The sequence below is a fragment of the Plectropomus leopardus genome, chromosome 12 (assembly GCF_026936395.1).
Source record: "Plectropomus leopardus strain MGB_pleo_1.0 chromosome 12, ASM2693639v1, whole genome shotgun sequence".
Classification (NCBI taxonomy): domain Eukaryota; kingdom Metazoa; phylum Chordata; class Actinopteri; order Perciformes; family Serranidae; genus Plectropomus; species Plectropomus leopardus.
This window is the reverse complement of record NC_142187.1, coordinates 12,252,411-12,266,094: the sequence shown is the minus strand read 5'-3', so window position 1 is coordinate 12,266,094 and position 13,684 is coordinate 12,252,411. Positions and strand designations below refer to the sequence as shown.

The window sequence follows — 13,684 nt, the reverse complement described above, 5'->3', positions numbered from 1 at the left end:
GGTCAGAGGAGGTGTGGAGACAGATGGAGAAATGGGAAGTGTAAAAGAGTATAAATGGAGGAGAGAAATGTGGCTTGTAAGACAAGACAGAAATGCTAAGGGATAAAAAAAGAAGAGAGGGTAAAGGAGGAGAGCAGAGTTGGGGAGCACAGATTCATATTTGGCAAGGGTTGGAGTGTAGGAGCAGCAAACAGAGGAGTGTGAGAACCAGGAGAAATTTGGAGAAGGAAGAGGGCAGAGGAGTGAAGGAGAGTTGAGGAGGAAATGGAGGAAGGAGTACTACCAGAGAGATACAGCAGTGTGGATGAGGGCAGGAGGGAAATGCAGAGGAGGAGTGGGAGCTAAGAGGAGTGAAAGAGGAGGAGAGCAGGGTTGGGGAGCAGAGATTTATGTGTGGAGAGGGTTGCAGCGAGGGAGCAGAGGGAACCAGCCAGGCCTATTATAGATGGGGCTCTCCTGGGAGAGCAGGGCCTGGAGTTTTCCCGGCATTTCCAGCATATTTCACCGCTGTTTCAAGCAGCACGCTGCAATGCACAAAGCTCCGCCCCCGACTGAGTCCTCCGCTCTCCAAGGATAAATAAAGTGGGTCTCCTTTCTCTGCATGAGTATTCAATAAAAGTGATAAAAGGCTGGAAGTAACCCTTCTTAGCTTTTTTTTGGAGGGGAAAGTGAGAAACCAAACTGGCCACCCTCTCCAAGGAAAAGCTTTCAAAGAAATGCACACATCAAGCATAAAAGCACCGGGAACATAAAAGTGCCTCTCTTTTATATGAGGAAAAATGTCAACAAAAAGGGCCGCGAGATCAAATAAGCTGAGTGTGGAGGTAGTTTGTGTTTCTGCGTCTCCCTCTCTCTGTTTCTTTGTCTGCCTGTGTTTTCTCGCGCTCGCTCGCTGTCTGAGTCTCATGTGTGGAGGTGAGGGAGAACAATTGAATGGGCCTCCCACATAAAATCCATTCAGAGACATCTTGAGGATTAAGAATGAGAAATTGTCCAGTGCAGTGAATTAAATCAATCTGATCCATTACAAGATCGCTATCACAAGGTTTTTCCTTTTGTCTTTGCCCTGGATTATGCATGCTGCTCGATCTCTCTGTCAGTCTGTGTCTGTGTGTGTGTGTGTGTGTGTGTGTGTGTGTGTGTGTGTGTGTGTGCACTTGTTTCATACATTATTTAACACTGTAATGCACCATCCCATGTCATCAGTGAGACAATTACTTGAGTGACAGATTATTCAAATACAATTGTGACGATTGACTATCAGGGCTATTAACTTGACTCAGTGTTTCAAATGAAATATATAATTACAGGGCGTCACATGGACCACATTACTGCAAAATCACCAGATCAAATCTGGCCAGGGACCTTTGCTGAATGTCATCCCTTTCTCTTCCTCCTTTCTACATTTCCTGTCCATCACTCTACTGCATATAATGAGAGAAGATACCCCCTCCCCCCCACACACACACCTTAAAAAAATGTAAAAAGTGCAAAATACAATATATGAGAGAGCATAATGTTAAATATTAGCAACCGAAGAAGGATCAGCAGTTGGTGGTGAATGTTTAAGGGGGTTTGTTTGTTTTGGGGGTGGGCTGGAAATCTGTGGTGAATTTACCATTCTTTATTTCCATGCTCTGTTACAGTGTTAAAAAACAATAAAAATGTTAATCATTAAAAAAAAGTGCAAAACAAAAAGTATCTAGAAATGTCAAGTACCAAACTTGGTATTAAATATCTTGCCAGGTTGGTTTCTTGTTTGATCAGATAGCTCTGGATTTAATTTAGAGTATTTGCCATTTCTTGACTGTGATTTTCGAAAACTACTTGAATGAGCACTAGTATTAAAAAAGAACATTTTAATAATGCCTGGCTCATTGTGTATGTTTTTATCATTATTAAGTAAACACACCACTTACTACCAAAAAATATGGGGCATGAAAGCAGCATGACATGTCTAGTGAGGCGTATCACATCCGTTACATTCACCTGAAGCTGCTACGCTGACCATGGAAGGTCTACTGTTGCGCTGGAATTCCACACGCACGGCTACACGGCCTTCCAACTTGTACAAAACACATACAGCTGTGTAAAAATGTTTTCCATCTCTTTAAAAAAACGATTCAAATGAATACCTCATTGTATCAGAGGCAATCCAATGCTGAAGAGCAACCATCATTTTGGATATCACATTTAAATAAACCAATCAAATCAGTGCATCCTGTAGTTAAAACAATCCACTTAATTAATTCAGTATGAGCTAACATGGCCTACCTCTCCAAACCCTGCATTAACTCTGTCGACTCTTCCATTCAGCACAACCACCACAATTAGAGGCCTTAGCCCTAATGAATCTGAGCTTCATTGATTGTCTGACATAGATTTATCATAGATGATCTAATCTGATCCTTTGGATTCTGTTTTCATGGAAAGCATTCATTTTTGTTAAATCCGAGATGTACAGATTTGGTGCTGTTTTTTTTTGTTGTTTTTTTTTGATTGCTCTATTGAGTAATATTAATATTCTGTTCTCCTTCACTCAGGTGGTCAGCTCTGCTCCAGCCTGGGAGCTCCTCTGACTGTCTGTCTGGGCAGATCACCGTCTGTGGTTTATCACACCAGCGGCCTGCGGCACAGGGGACCCAGGTGCTAAAGCAGGTACACACACACGCACACACACACACACACACACACACACACACACACACACACACACACACACACACAGTTGAACTGTTCACATCAGGCCACCTCAATTAATCACCTCTGTCTTTGGAGCCCTGACTGCCCTCAAACTCAAACGCACACTCATCCTCTCTCTCACTGAGGTGTGTGCGTGTGCGTGTGTGTGTGTGTGTGTGTGTGTGTGTGTGCGTGCAGAAAAAGATAGAGAAAGAGAGTGAGAGGGCAATCTATCAAGGTGATCGATAAATAGGGACATTAATATTAGTAATGGGGCTCTCCTCCAGTCCAGTGAATATGTCCCGTCTTTACGGTAAAATATGAATTTTCCTTGGCACCTGCACGTTTGCAGCGGAGCCGCGCGCACGGGCACGAGCACGTGAGACTCTACCTGCATGCTAAGAGGAGGATGCACTGGTCTCTACCAACACCCCCCCCCTCACACACACACACACACACACACACAGAGAGAGAGAGACTTTCTCTCTCTAGGGACACTTGCGTTGCTCTTTCCTTTCTTTACTCTTTCAGTTACACACACAATGAGGTTGAAGAAATGCACGTGCCTAGCGCGTGCGTGCCGTGTGTGTGTGTTTGTGTGTGCGCGCGCGTGTGTTAGAAATTGATCCAGTGTGACTCATGTTAAAGCCCGGTGACCAGACTGTGCATTGGATCCTCGCCTCATCAATCATCCCCGGCTGGCAGGCTATGCGCAGTGTGTGTGTGTGTGTGTGAGAGAGAGACAGAGCGCGTGCGTGTGTCTGTGTGTGAAAGTGCACGTGCGCATGCCTGGAACACATCCTCTGCTGACCCACACTGCGTTTGTTTGTGTCAACCAAATCTATCTATTCATGCGTTTCAAAGGTCACGTCAAAGCAATGTCGTGTGCAGATGCTCCACATCTCTCTCATGAACGTGTAATTGAAGAAAAATAAGCGCAACGCGTCTGGGCCGTTTGTGTCTGCACTCTAAAATCCCCCTTTTTTCTCCCCAAGCGGAGTAAAGACCCTGGACACCCCACGACTCTTTTCCCCTCAGCGCCTGTGGGCTGTAATGATGATGTCCAGGGCAGCACAAATCTATAACAACATAACACATTTACACACATGCGCGTACACATCCACGCACGCGCACACAATGCCAGACATGCAGACGCGCAAACACACGCACTGCCAGCACAGACAGAAAGACACCCACAAAGCGCACAGACGCCCGCACACAGCAGGGTGAAGAGGAAAGGTAAGACGGAGAGAAAAATTCGGGCATTACAAAGAAACTTTCCGCTGTTGCTCGCGCCTCAGACCAGTTCAGACTGTGTTTAAACATCTCTCACCTTGGTTCAAAGTGATCGCCAAAGTTATGATCCACAGGGCTGGCATGGTTCAGCCGAGCGCATTCAGATTCCTCCCCTCGGCTCTGCTTCCCCGAAAAGACACCATCAATTCCTCCCGACCGGGTGAATTTAACTGGAATCCTCTTTGAGTCATGAGAGTGAAAAGAGCCAAATTTAGAGGAAAAAAACCGATGCCTCTTTTCCTCTCTCTCCCTTTCCTTTTCTCCTACTCGTTTCCCCTGTTTTTCCCGTGCGTAAAATAAATCTGTCTCCACTTTTTTGTGTCTGTTCCCTCTCCTGGATTCTCTATCTGCGTCCCTTTTCCTCTCTGCGCTTTAGATTCCCATTTAAACAGGACTGAATTCCTCTCTCCCTCTTTTCTCTCGCTCTCTCTCTCTCTCCCTCTCTGCCCCCCTCCTCTCATACAATCAGTGGCACACCCCCTTCTCTCCCTCCTCCACCCCCACCTCCTCCTCCTCCACGCCTCCCCGTTCCAAATCTCCGTTTTGGACTCCACGGAGAGGAGGAGGAGGGCGCTCCAGCGGCCGCAACGAGAACTGCGCTTTAAACATGAACGGTTTAACCATCAGGTGCCTTTAACTCAAAACTAGGTGCACCTTTAATCATTGGCTGTAATTAAGCAACATATGGTTTTAAATCATTTTTGATATTTGAAAAAGTCCTACCAAACTGCCACGTGTAGATGTGCGTTATGGAAGAAAATTTCAGTACCAGTATGATTATAAATACAGATATATCTTAGAGAAGGGATCTATGTTTTACTTTATTATGATAATTATTTATTTTTTTATTTTACCAGTTTTTGTACTTTCTTACTTTGTGTTTCTAAACAATAATGATGTAAACTTAAATTTTAACCCTTTGAAACCTGGAATGATATCACTTTTCTTGTGCTGCTTTCAGACGCCTTTTACAAGCAGTATTTAAACCTTTGAATCTTAAGTAAATTGGTGCAATTTCTTAACAGGGGAAAAAAAACAGGAAAAAAGACATTGAGCAACATGGCAAGAAATGTTCCACAAACTTAAAAAATATATTAGATTTAAAATTTTTTTTTAGGAAGCCAGGGAAAATGTATAGGAAATAAAAGCTAGGGGAAAACTATATTTATAATTAAATATCGCCATTACGTTTCAAAATTATTATAATTTTGAAGTTTTCCAGGTAATTTCTTTAAAAAAAAAAAAGTCCTTTGTTAAACTAATTTTCAGGTAATTTTCTTGTTCTTCTTTTTCCAATTTTTGAGTCATTTCTTCTTTTGTTGCTCATTCCTCTGTACTCATGTTTTTGAAGGTATCAAGCCAATTTGCTCCGATTTCAAATGGTTAAAGGTCCTGAAATGAGCTATGACTAACAGGGCCTACTTGAACTCAAAATTTTCTACAAAAGCTAAAATAACTGTGACTATTTTAAATGGCAGATTTCTTTATCTGTCTTTGTGGGCAGGGCATAACTTGAGAAAAGTGATGTCATGTGTTTCCATGCTCCAATCAAGAGTTTTAAAACTCTTGAGTCAAAATGTGACTCCAGTTCTGCAGCAGTTTGCTTTACCAGGACAGTGTCAGTCAATTCAATTAACCACACCTACACAGTCCTGATGATGCAGATTAGCCGACTTTTTAGGCATCAAATTCTTAAGTCATAAGTCTAAGTCATAGAAATTCTCAAAGGGTCCATTGTGTAGAATTTAGTGGCATCTAGGAGCGAGGTTGCAGAAGTGAAACTGCATGTACCAACTGTTAGAAGAACTATGGTGACCGACACAAAATGCAAATTGCCCTGTAGAGCCAGTGTTTGATTTGTCCTTTCTGGGCTACTATCGAAACATCATGGTGGTCTCCGTGGAAGAGGACCCACTCAGTATGTAACAAGCCCCCAGGAAGTGTGCCAGGCTCTGATGCAAATTTTACATAATGGCCAAAAGTGGAATTACACCATCCAGGTCTGTCACATGACGCCAGTGGGCCCAGAGAGACTTTTCCCCACTGACTTACACTGGGAAAGTCAGTCTAAGTCAGTGGATATTTTTTTGTGACCGTCAAACCCCCTGTAAAACGACTCATTTCACTTCCAAGATTTAGTTTATCCATTTTGATAACATTAGGAAAGTCTAAAAGAGTCACAAGATTACATTTTTTAGACCCCCATTCAAGCTAGCAAAGCACTAAACCAGAAGTCAGTCGCTTGGCCGGCAGAAGTTACCCGCACACTCAGCCTGACTCAGCTGGGCTCGGCCGCTTTAAGTCTCTAGTGCCTCATAGGCCCGTAGATTCAGGTATTCTATACCAAGAAAAAAAAAACTTCTTTTGGCTACATGCGCCAATGAGCAGCTCTTGTAATAAATAGGGCCCCACCTTCATGACTTCCTAATGCATCCATGATATGAGGATATAACTGTTCATTCTAAAGAAACAAAAACACAATGATTCTTATTTTCAAGTTATTGGAAAATGAAGACCACACAGAAATGTATATTTAATACCTTTTCTGCCATTAGATCAGCCTAAATTGTACAATCAGGACCTTTTGGTTTGATCAGATTTTTCAGGGCCTTTATTTATTTGTGTCCTCTACTATTACTTCTTCTATAAAAAGACCTGTCAGTCACTATCAAACAGTCTTTGGTTTATAATGATAGTGCTACTTTTTAAAATACATTTGAAATAACACCTCCACTCTCATAAAAAAGAAAATATAGGGACTACAGCAGTGACACCATAAGTGGTATCACAGTAATATTTCCTTTACAGTCTATTTCAGTAACATAGGAGCTGTGCCGTACTGTATGAACTAAACTAATAACTATTGTGAACTAATCACAGTAAATGATTTTTAGTAACATATTGTTACTACAGTTATTAGCATCATTTTTCAGTAGGAGTATGCCCCCAGGATCCAAAGTTGTGTAAAGTGACTTCTTTTAAGGAAAGTTTGAGGCCAGATAATAAAAGCTATACAAGCAATTATATTCTTATAGACACATTACTTAACAGTTTGCAAATAAAACAATAGTTGGCAGGATATACACAAAGTGAAATCAGTGTTCTCATAAAAATTCTGCTATTCACTTAAATGAGGTCAGCTCTGGCACAAGACAATTTTGTTGGCAGCTACGTTAACTTTTTCTGTTCAGATCTAACAAGATCACATTGGTCTTAACAGCATGTGCACAGAAAAAGTGGGTATTAAAGGTGCAGTAAGTATAACTATGGACAAAAAAGGTTGATTGTTGAGTCTCATTACCAGATCTTCAAACACCGACACTTTGGGTTGGTCATCAGAGCGAAGCATCGTTTTTAAGCATCAGCATTTGATGACCTGGGAGTGAGACTCAATAATCTACTATCTTTCTCCAGAGTTGCACACAACACTTTTTAAGAACAAGTTCAGCAAAAACAAGTCCTCAATCCTCAAACAGCTGGACAGAGTTATAGATATCCAACTGTGTGTGGTTTGCAACTACTTACTGTGTAATTAACTGGTAGCCTAATGTAAGTCTGATTATTAACCTCTGTACCAGTATTAACATGTGGTAACAATATTCCCCAAACCACAGTCTGTACTGAAGGGATGGAATTAGGGGGAAGATAAGAGGAATGACAGGAAACCAGTGTGGAAGAAAGAAAGAAAGAAAGAAAGAAAGAAAGAAAGAAAGAAAGAAAGAAAGAAAGAAAAAAAGAAAAAAAGAAAGAAAAAGATCAGGAGACTAACTTTTTTTGTCAACAAGACAAAGAAGTCATTATTTAAACATGTATTCTGGACATAATGAGATAAAGACTACTGCTGAATTAAGAGAGAAACCCAGTCTGTGGTTTTGCAAATTTTATAAACAACCAACCTTCTTGTCCAAAACAAGGACTTTGAATTATTGCATTGCACTGCCCTCTGTTGGGCATTTTTGAAACTGCATATGGCTTTTTAGAACCTGTTGATGATTTAAATAGTCTGACAATCAGTGATTAATGGATCTGTGAGCCATTTTCATCATATATAGTATTTATTGAAAAGACAAATCAGAAGTTTTGGACCCTTACATACTAGTGCTAATTGCTATCTAGTACTGTATTTCTGTATTTATATTCTCATATACTGTGCTGGTACTTATTTCTACTTGCTGGCACTGGAGAGCCTGTAACGAACCACAGTTTCCAGGGATCAATAAAGTATTTCTGATTCTGATTTAGTCACTTAGTAAAGAGTGCTTAATGAAGGGAAGATACCCTTCATTTGAAAAATAAGGATTTGTTCAAAATATATATACTTAAAGACAGTCCAAAATCCATTTTGAAAGTCGAAAACACTTTATTTGGATAGTCCACCGACAGAAAAGTTCGTGACAACAATGCTAGACATATTTGTAACAGCTCAACAGTTTATTAGGTGAAATTTAATGATTAAACTGTTTTGCTGTGTCTGTAGATGTTAACCTATATAGTATGTGACAACTCACCATCTGTTCTCAGAAAAATCTAGTTGACCTTGAAGTATTTAATAAATGTATGTTGCACAGGATGAGTGAATAGCTTAAGTTTGACTAAATTAAAAGTATGGAGAAAAGTTCATGAAATGTCATTTTTTTCCATAGATAATCTGTTAAACACCTATAAAATGAATAAAGCCATCAAATTGTTAAATTTCAGCATAATACTTTAAACTATTTGTGGGCAGACAATCCAAATAAAGTGTTAACAAAAAAATCCTTGTTCATACAATTCTAAATTATCAATATTAGGTTAAATGCCTAATACAGAAATTTGGGGGATGTTGATGTGTATATTTCAAGCCAGCTGGTTTTGTTTTAAAAACAGATTTTGGAGCAGAACTTTGTAAAGAAATACCGGGTTAGTTATTTTTCTGAAGCAGTGAAATAAACAGCAACCGCAACGAGAAAAAGACCAATCCAGACAGAAACACGTTATTAAACAGATCTGTATGAACATTTTTGTGTTTGGGATTAGATCTCATTTTGAACAAGAAGAATCATTGACAAGATGGATGAAATTAACCCAAATGCATGTTTATTGAAGTCAACAACTGAACTGGTATTTTAACCAAAAAAACCCGAAACAAATAAAACAAATACTGTGTGAACATCCAACAGACACAAACCCACCACAGCATGCGGTTGGGTCTCGCCTTGATGACATCATCAGCCATAGTACAAATTAACATACATGACAGCACTATTCTCATGTGATATGGATTTTATTCAAAAGGAAGACTTTTCATCCAAAATAATAAGTCTGAAAAAACAAAGACGTTGTTTTAGTCGTCGAAATCATATCAATTTTGTGAATGCAACACACGTAATAAAGAGTGTCTCCGGAGTCTGTTTGGGTCAATTAATACACACCTCACACTCATACACAAACACACATACACACACATATAAACACACCATAGCCACAGACGTCATGCCTGCCGTGCATATCCAGATATGTGTGTGGATGTGCATGTACCCAAAGTGTGTGTGCAAAGTGTGTATGGGTGCGCTTGTAAGAGTATCCAGTAAAGGCAACACTATATACATGAAATTATAGAAAAATGGTTGTTGAAACAATAAAATGCCCAAAAAAAAAAAATAAAAAAAAAATTCTAACCTCCAAGTTTTGGAAAATCTAATTAAAAAAAAAAAAAGATCAGTTGAACTTAAAGTAATACGCTGAAGATTATGCACACCTTTTACAAAACATAATTTAAAAATCAATTTGCTCATACTACAAAAATAAAGAGATGACTGGCAGCTAGTGTGCGACTGCCAGAAGAGGAGTTGGTGAGAGTCAAGTGGTGGGGCAGGACAGCTCGGTGTGACTGAAGAGGGCGAGGAAAAGCTGCTGTTTGCTGGCATCTGGTGACAGCTAGTCATTACTGCACTGATGCAATGAAATATGAATTAGACTGACTGCACGTCCCACTTCAATGCCACTGTACCCCTACATTGGTTTAACGCAGCAGCGGCGGGGAAAGTAAGTCCTACTTCATCCATTTTTTCAGCATTATCCTGAGGACTGCTGTGTCGAGGAGGTACAGACGGCTTTATAACTGGGACATGGCGTATGTTTGCAGATCAGAGAACAGCAGGGTCAGGCAGGCCGCCACTCTTGTCTCAGGAGAGATGCTTGTCGGCACTTCTTATCTCCTACGCTATCTACATTTCCAACCGTTTCTCATGCAAGCTACATGCTAGCACATTAACTAAGACGAAAGACAGGACGATAAATTACAGGCAAATACAGGTCCATTAGTTTTTAAGAGACACTACACTTTGTTGAGTATGAGGCAGGTATTCCTTTCTCCATTCACAGAGCAGAATTAACTGGGGTTAAATACAAATCAAGGGTTACTCTTCAAAGTGGACAATAAGCTCTGTGAGACGAAGCCCGTCCTCTGGTCTGCAGACACGAACACTATGAGAGTATTGCAGAGCAAACATGGGATAAACAGAGGTTTGTTTGAAGTTTTCTGCTCCACGTCTCCAACAGAACGCTGTTTAAACCCAGTTTACTGCAGCGGCACCTTAATTTCCAAGCGAGAGCTCTAGGAAGAAAAAAACAAACAAACAAAAAAAAACAGCTGACCCTTCTTCAGGTCACGTTACCCTTTGTAGTATAGCTAGCTTATAGACACACTAGCCGGGCCACTTGCTTTCAAAGCAGCTAGCTAGGTTGGAGTTAACAACAATGCGGGGAAAGGTACGAAAAGCACAATCCCTGAACGTTCCCAAAAAGGGGTGTACAAAAACTATCACAGACATAACTGTCTACAGGGTAGACTGACAACAGCAAATGGATTCCTCTCCAAAAACACCCCCGAAAAGTGCTGCAGAGAGCCACCAGCGCACGCCAGCAAACCAAGAGACGCTACTTCTACTGTACGTCTATGGACTCCTGAATGAGAGAGAGACCAGCAAGGAGAATCGGACATCGATCAGAGATGGACGAGAGGGAGACGAGGGGGAAGGAGTGATGAGGAGAGGAGAGAGCGGGTGAAGGTGGATCAGGACGCAGACGCGATGATTGATTAAAGAATGAAAAGAAATGGACGAGTGGAGCGGAGGGAGGGGAATAAAAAAAGAGAAGAGGACATTTACGTTGCTAAATGACTTTCTTCCGTGTTAGTGCAGCCCAGACTCCGGCTCGGGCACTCTGCCCACCAAGCCAAACCTTGGCATGCGTACAGTCTGGAGCCCAGAGCCTCTTAGTTAGATTGCAATCAATTTCCACGACCGGGCCAAGTGGAGCTTGCCAACGCCAAGGCGAACTCCCAACCTTAATAAAACACTGTTCATTTATGGGAACCTTTTGCTAAGCTGGCGAATGATTCCTGCTTGCAATAACACACACAGAGAAAAAGAAACAATAACCGAGAGGGGTTTTTTTTGGAAGTTTGTCATAATGCATGTCCTGTTTGGCCCCGTAGTGGAAAGCAAGAAAGTATTTTCACCTCCCCGAAACAGCGGCCATGCCAGCATCTTAGAGGAAGTCATGATGTCACTACTCAATGAATTTGGAGCCAGGTGGCCTCGCCAAGACAAGCAGTCTGCTGCGGGGAGAAAAATGGCAGAGTCTAGCTTCATGTTCAGCGGGGGCCAGTTGGAAGGAAGACCACAGCGGTCCACATGCGCCGGCCCGGGCAGTGATACTCGAGGACAACTCCACCAAACATTCTGAGACCTTTTCGAAGCTGCGTTCGAGCAAGGTTTTGCTACAGTTTAGTGTTTGGGAGCAGAGGGCCGACAAAGTGGGGAGGAAAATGGCCACATTTAATGTGGCGCACAAAAAAAAGTAAAGAAATAACATCCAAAACCTCAAAATAGAAGTTGTAAAATTAGATGTATGGACTCCTGGACTGACAAACCAACAGACACTGTAAACTGTTAACACTGACAGTAACACACTGAGACACTGATGAGAGAAAATCTCTCATAAGTACCTAAAAAACCGAAAGGGAAAAAAGAAAAAGAAAGAAAAAGAAATGTTCCTCTTACAAATATTTGCAGTTAAGGTTAGTTTTCATCGCAACATAGTTGTTATTTTTATTATTTTTTTTCCCAGATATTGATAGTTTTGACTCTGCATTTCCACGCATGTAATAAAAACAGGCAGGCTTTTTTTTTTTTTTAGAGTATATAAGTCACTGTAATGCAGTAACAGACTGTATGAGATACAGGAGAGAGGGAAATGTAGAGAGAAAGAGAAGAAGGATAGAGGGAGAGAGGACAGACAGAGAGAGAGAGAGAAAGAGTGTATTTACAGCACACCAAACATTTTCTGTCAAGTAAAAAGAATGCTATATAATTCTATATATATATTTATATATGTATACTGGAGCCCCTCAGCTTGGTAGCGCAAGGCGGGAATGCTATTTTTGCATGAGTGTTGCATGTTGTGTGGTGCTGCATTGTTGGAAATTCAACGGCTTGTACTGGGGGCTTGTGTGGACGCAGGAAGAGGTTTGATGGCATAAAAAGATTAAACTGTGAGAGAGGGAGATTATGTTCGTCAGTAGTAATTTGCTTTGGATGGATTTCTCTGCCACTCAAATGTTTGCAGAGGGATACCGCCTTGTTAGATGGAAAGAATGAGGACAAAAACGTGAAAAGACAGAGCTGGTTTGGTTTCAGTGTGGAGGAGATGAGGTGCGAGAAGTGAAGTATCAGCTCAGGGATGCCGGAATGTGAGTTACAATTTTGCTTTTTCGAGGCGCTGACAGTTAGAAGTAGGATACGATGCGTGTGTAAAAATGTGTTAATGTGTCATTCAGAGATATTTTCAGACGTGTTAGTAGAGTAGGAGGCTCGCGTTTGTTAATCTGAGCATCTACGAGCATTCAAGTCTGTGTGTGAGGAGTTTTCCCCCGAAAACTGACTCATGTATGCATGTTTGTGTGTGTGTTTGTGTGTGTAACTTCAGTTCATCTGTATGTCAGTGCAAAATCTCACTTCCCTGTATCAATGTGAAAGAGGGTAGTACCAGCTGAAGCTCGACTCACTGCTTGATCCTGCCCACAGTTCTTTCCCTACCGTCCCCTCCCATCATCCCTCCAACCGAGTGAAGAACTGAAGCGTCGTGAAAACAAATGGAGGTTTTTTTATCCCCTTCACTCCTCCCCTCTCCTCTAGTCCACGTCCTCCAGCTTTTTCTCCTCCCCCCCTCCTTTCCTCCACCGCTCCCGTCCTCTGTCTAGATGAAGTACTCCTTCTTGTCCTCTGCTCCAGAGTGGCCTCCCTCTGCGTTGATGATGGCCGTGTCCGCGTCGGGGGCGTCGTCCGAGCCCTTGGCCTCGTGGGTCAGATACGTTCCTGTGGAACAACAGACACGGATGGTAAGAGACAGAGATAGAGAGAAGCCGGAAGAGAAATAATATTGCTGAGGCAGTTAAAGTCAAACATCGGAAAAGTGAAATGACAAAAGTCCAGAGACTGTTATAAACAATGGAGTGGCAAGATGTTCCAATACGATGTCTAAATTATCACTTCAGGTGCTTTTGATAACTTTTGCTGTTGTTTTAACTTTTAATGTGGGTGAATTACAACGTAGTAAAGTTTTCTTTAGGTGGTGGGAGACACAAAGTGCAGAGAACTAATAAAAAGTGTTTATCTGGGTGCCAGGCAGGGTTTTACTTGGGAGATGTTTTATGTGAGGTTTT

At 41.5% G+C, this 13,684-nt stretch overlaps 2 protein-coding genes across 6 annotated transcripts in view; both read right to left on the bottom strand.

The window, feature by feature from the left end:
• kirrel1b (kirre like nephrin family adhesion molecule 1b) overlaps positions 1-4,382 on the bottom strand; it is an 87,498-nt gene extending 83,116 nt beyond the window's left edge. For both annotated transcript variants that reach the window (XM_088085226.1, XM_042497389.2), the window contains exon 1: positions 4,016-4,382. In XM_088085226.1, coding sequence (XP_087941352.1) covers positions 4,016-4,061 — 46 coding nt within the window. In that variant the 5' untranslated portion in view covers positions 4,062-4,382. The remainder of the gene's footprint in view (positions 1-4,015) is intronic.
• A 4,650-nt stretch (positions 4,383-9,032) lies between these two features.
• cadm3 (cell adhesion molecule 3) overlaps positions 9,033-13,684 on the bottom strand; it is a 108,491-nt gene continuing 103,839 nt past the window's right edge. For all 4 annotated transcript variants that reach the window (XM_088085124.1, XM_088085126.1, XM_088085127.1 and 1 more), the window contains one exon: positions 9,033-13,337. In XM_088085124.1, coding sequence (XP_087941250.1) covers positions 13,219-13,337 — 119 coding nt within the window. In that variant the 3' untranslated portion in view covers positions 9,033-13,218. The remainder of the gene's footprint in view (positions 13,338-13,684) is intronic.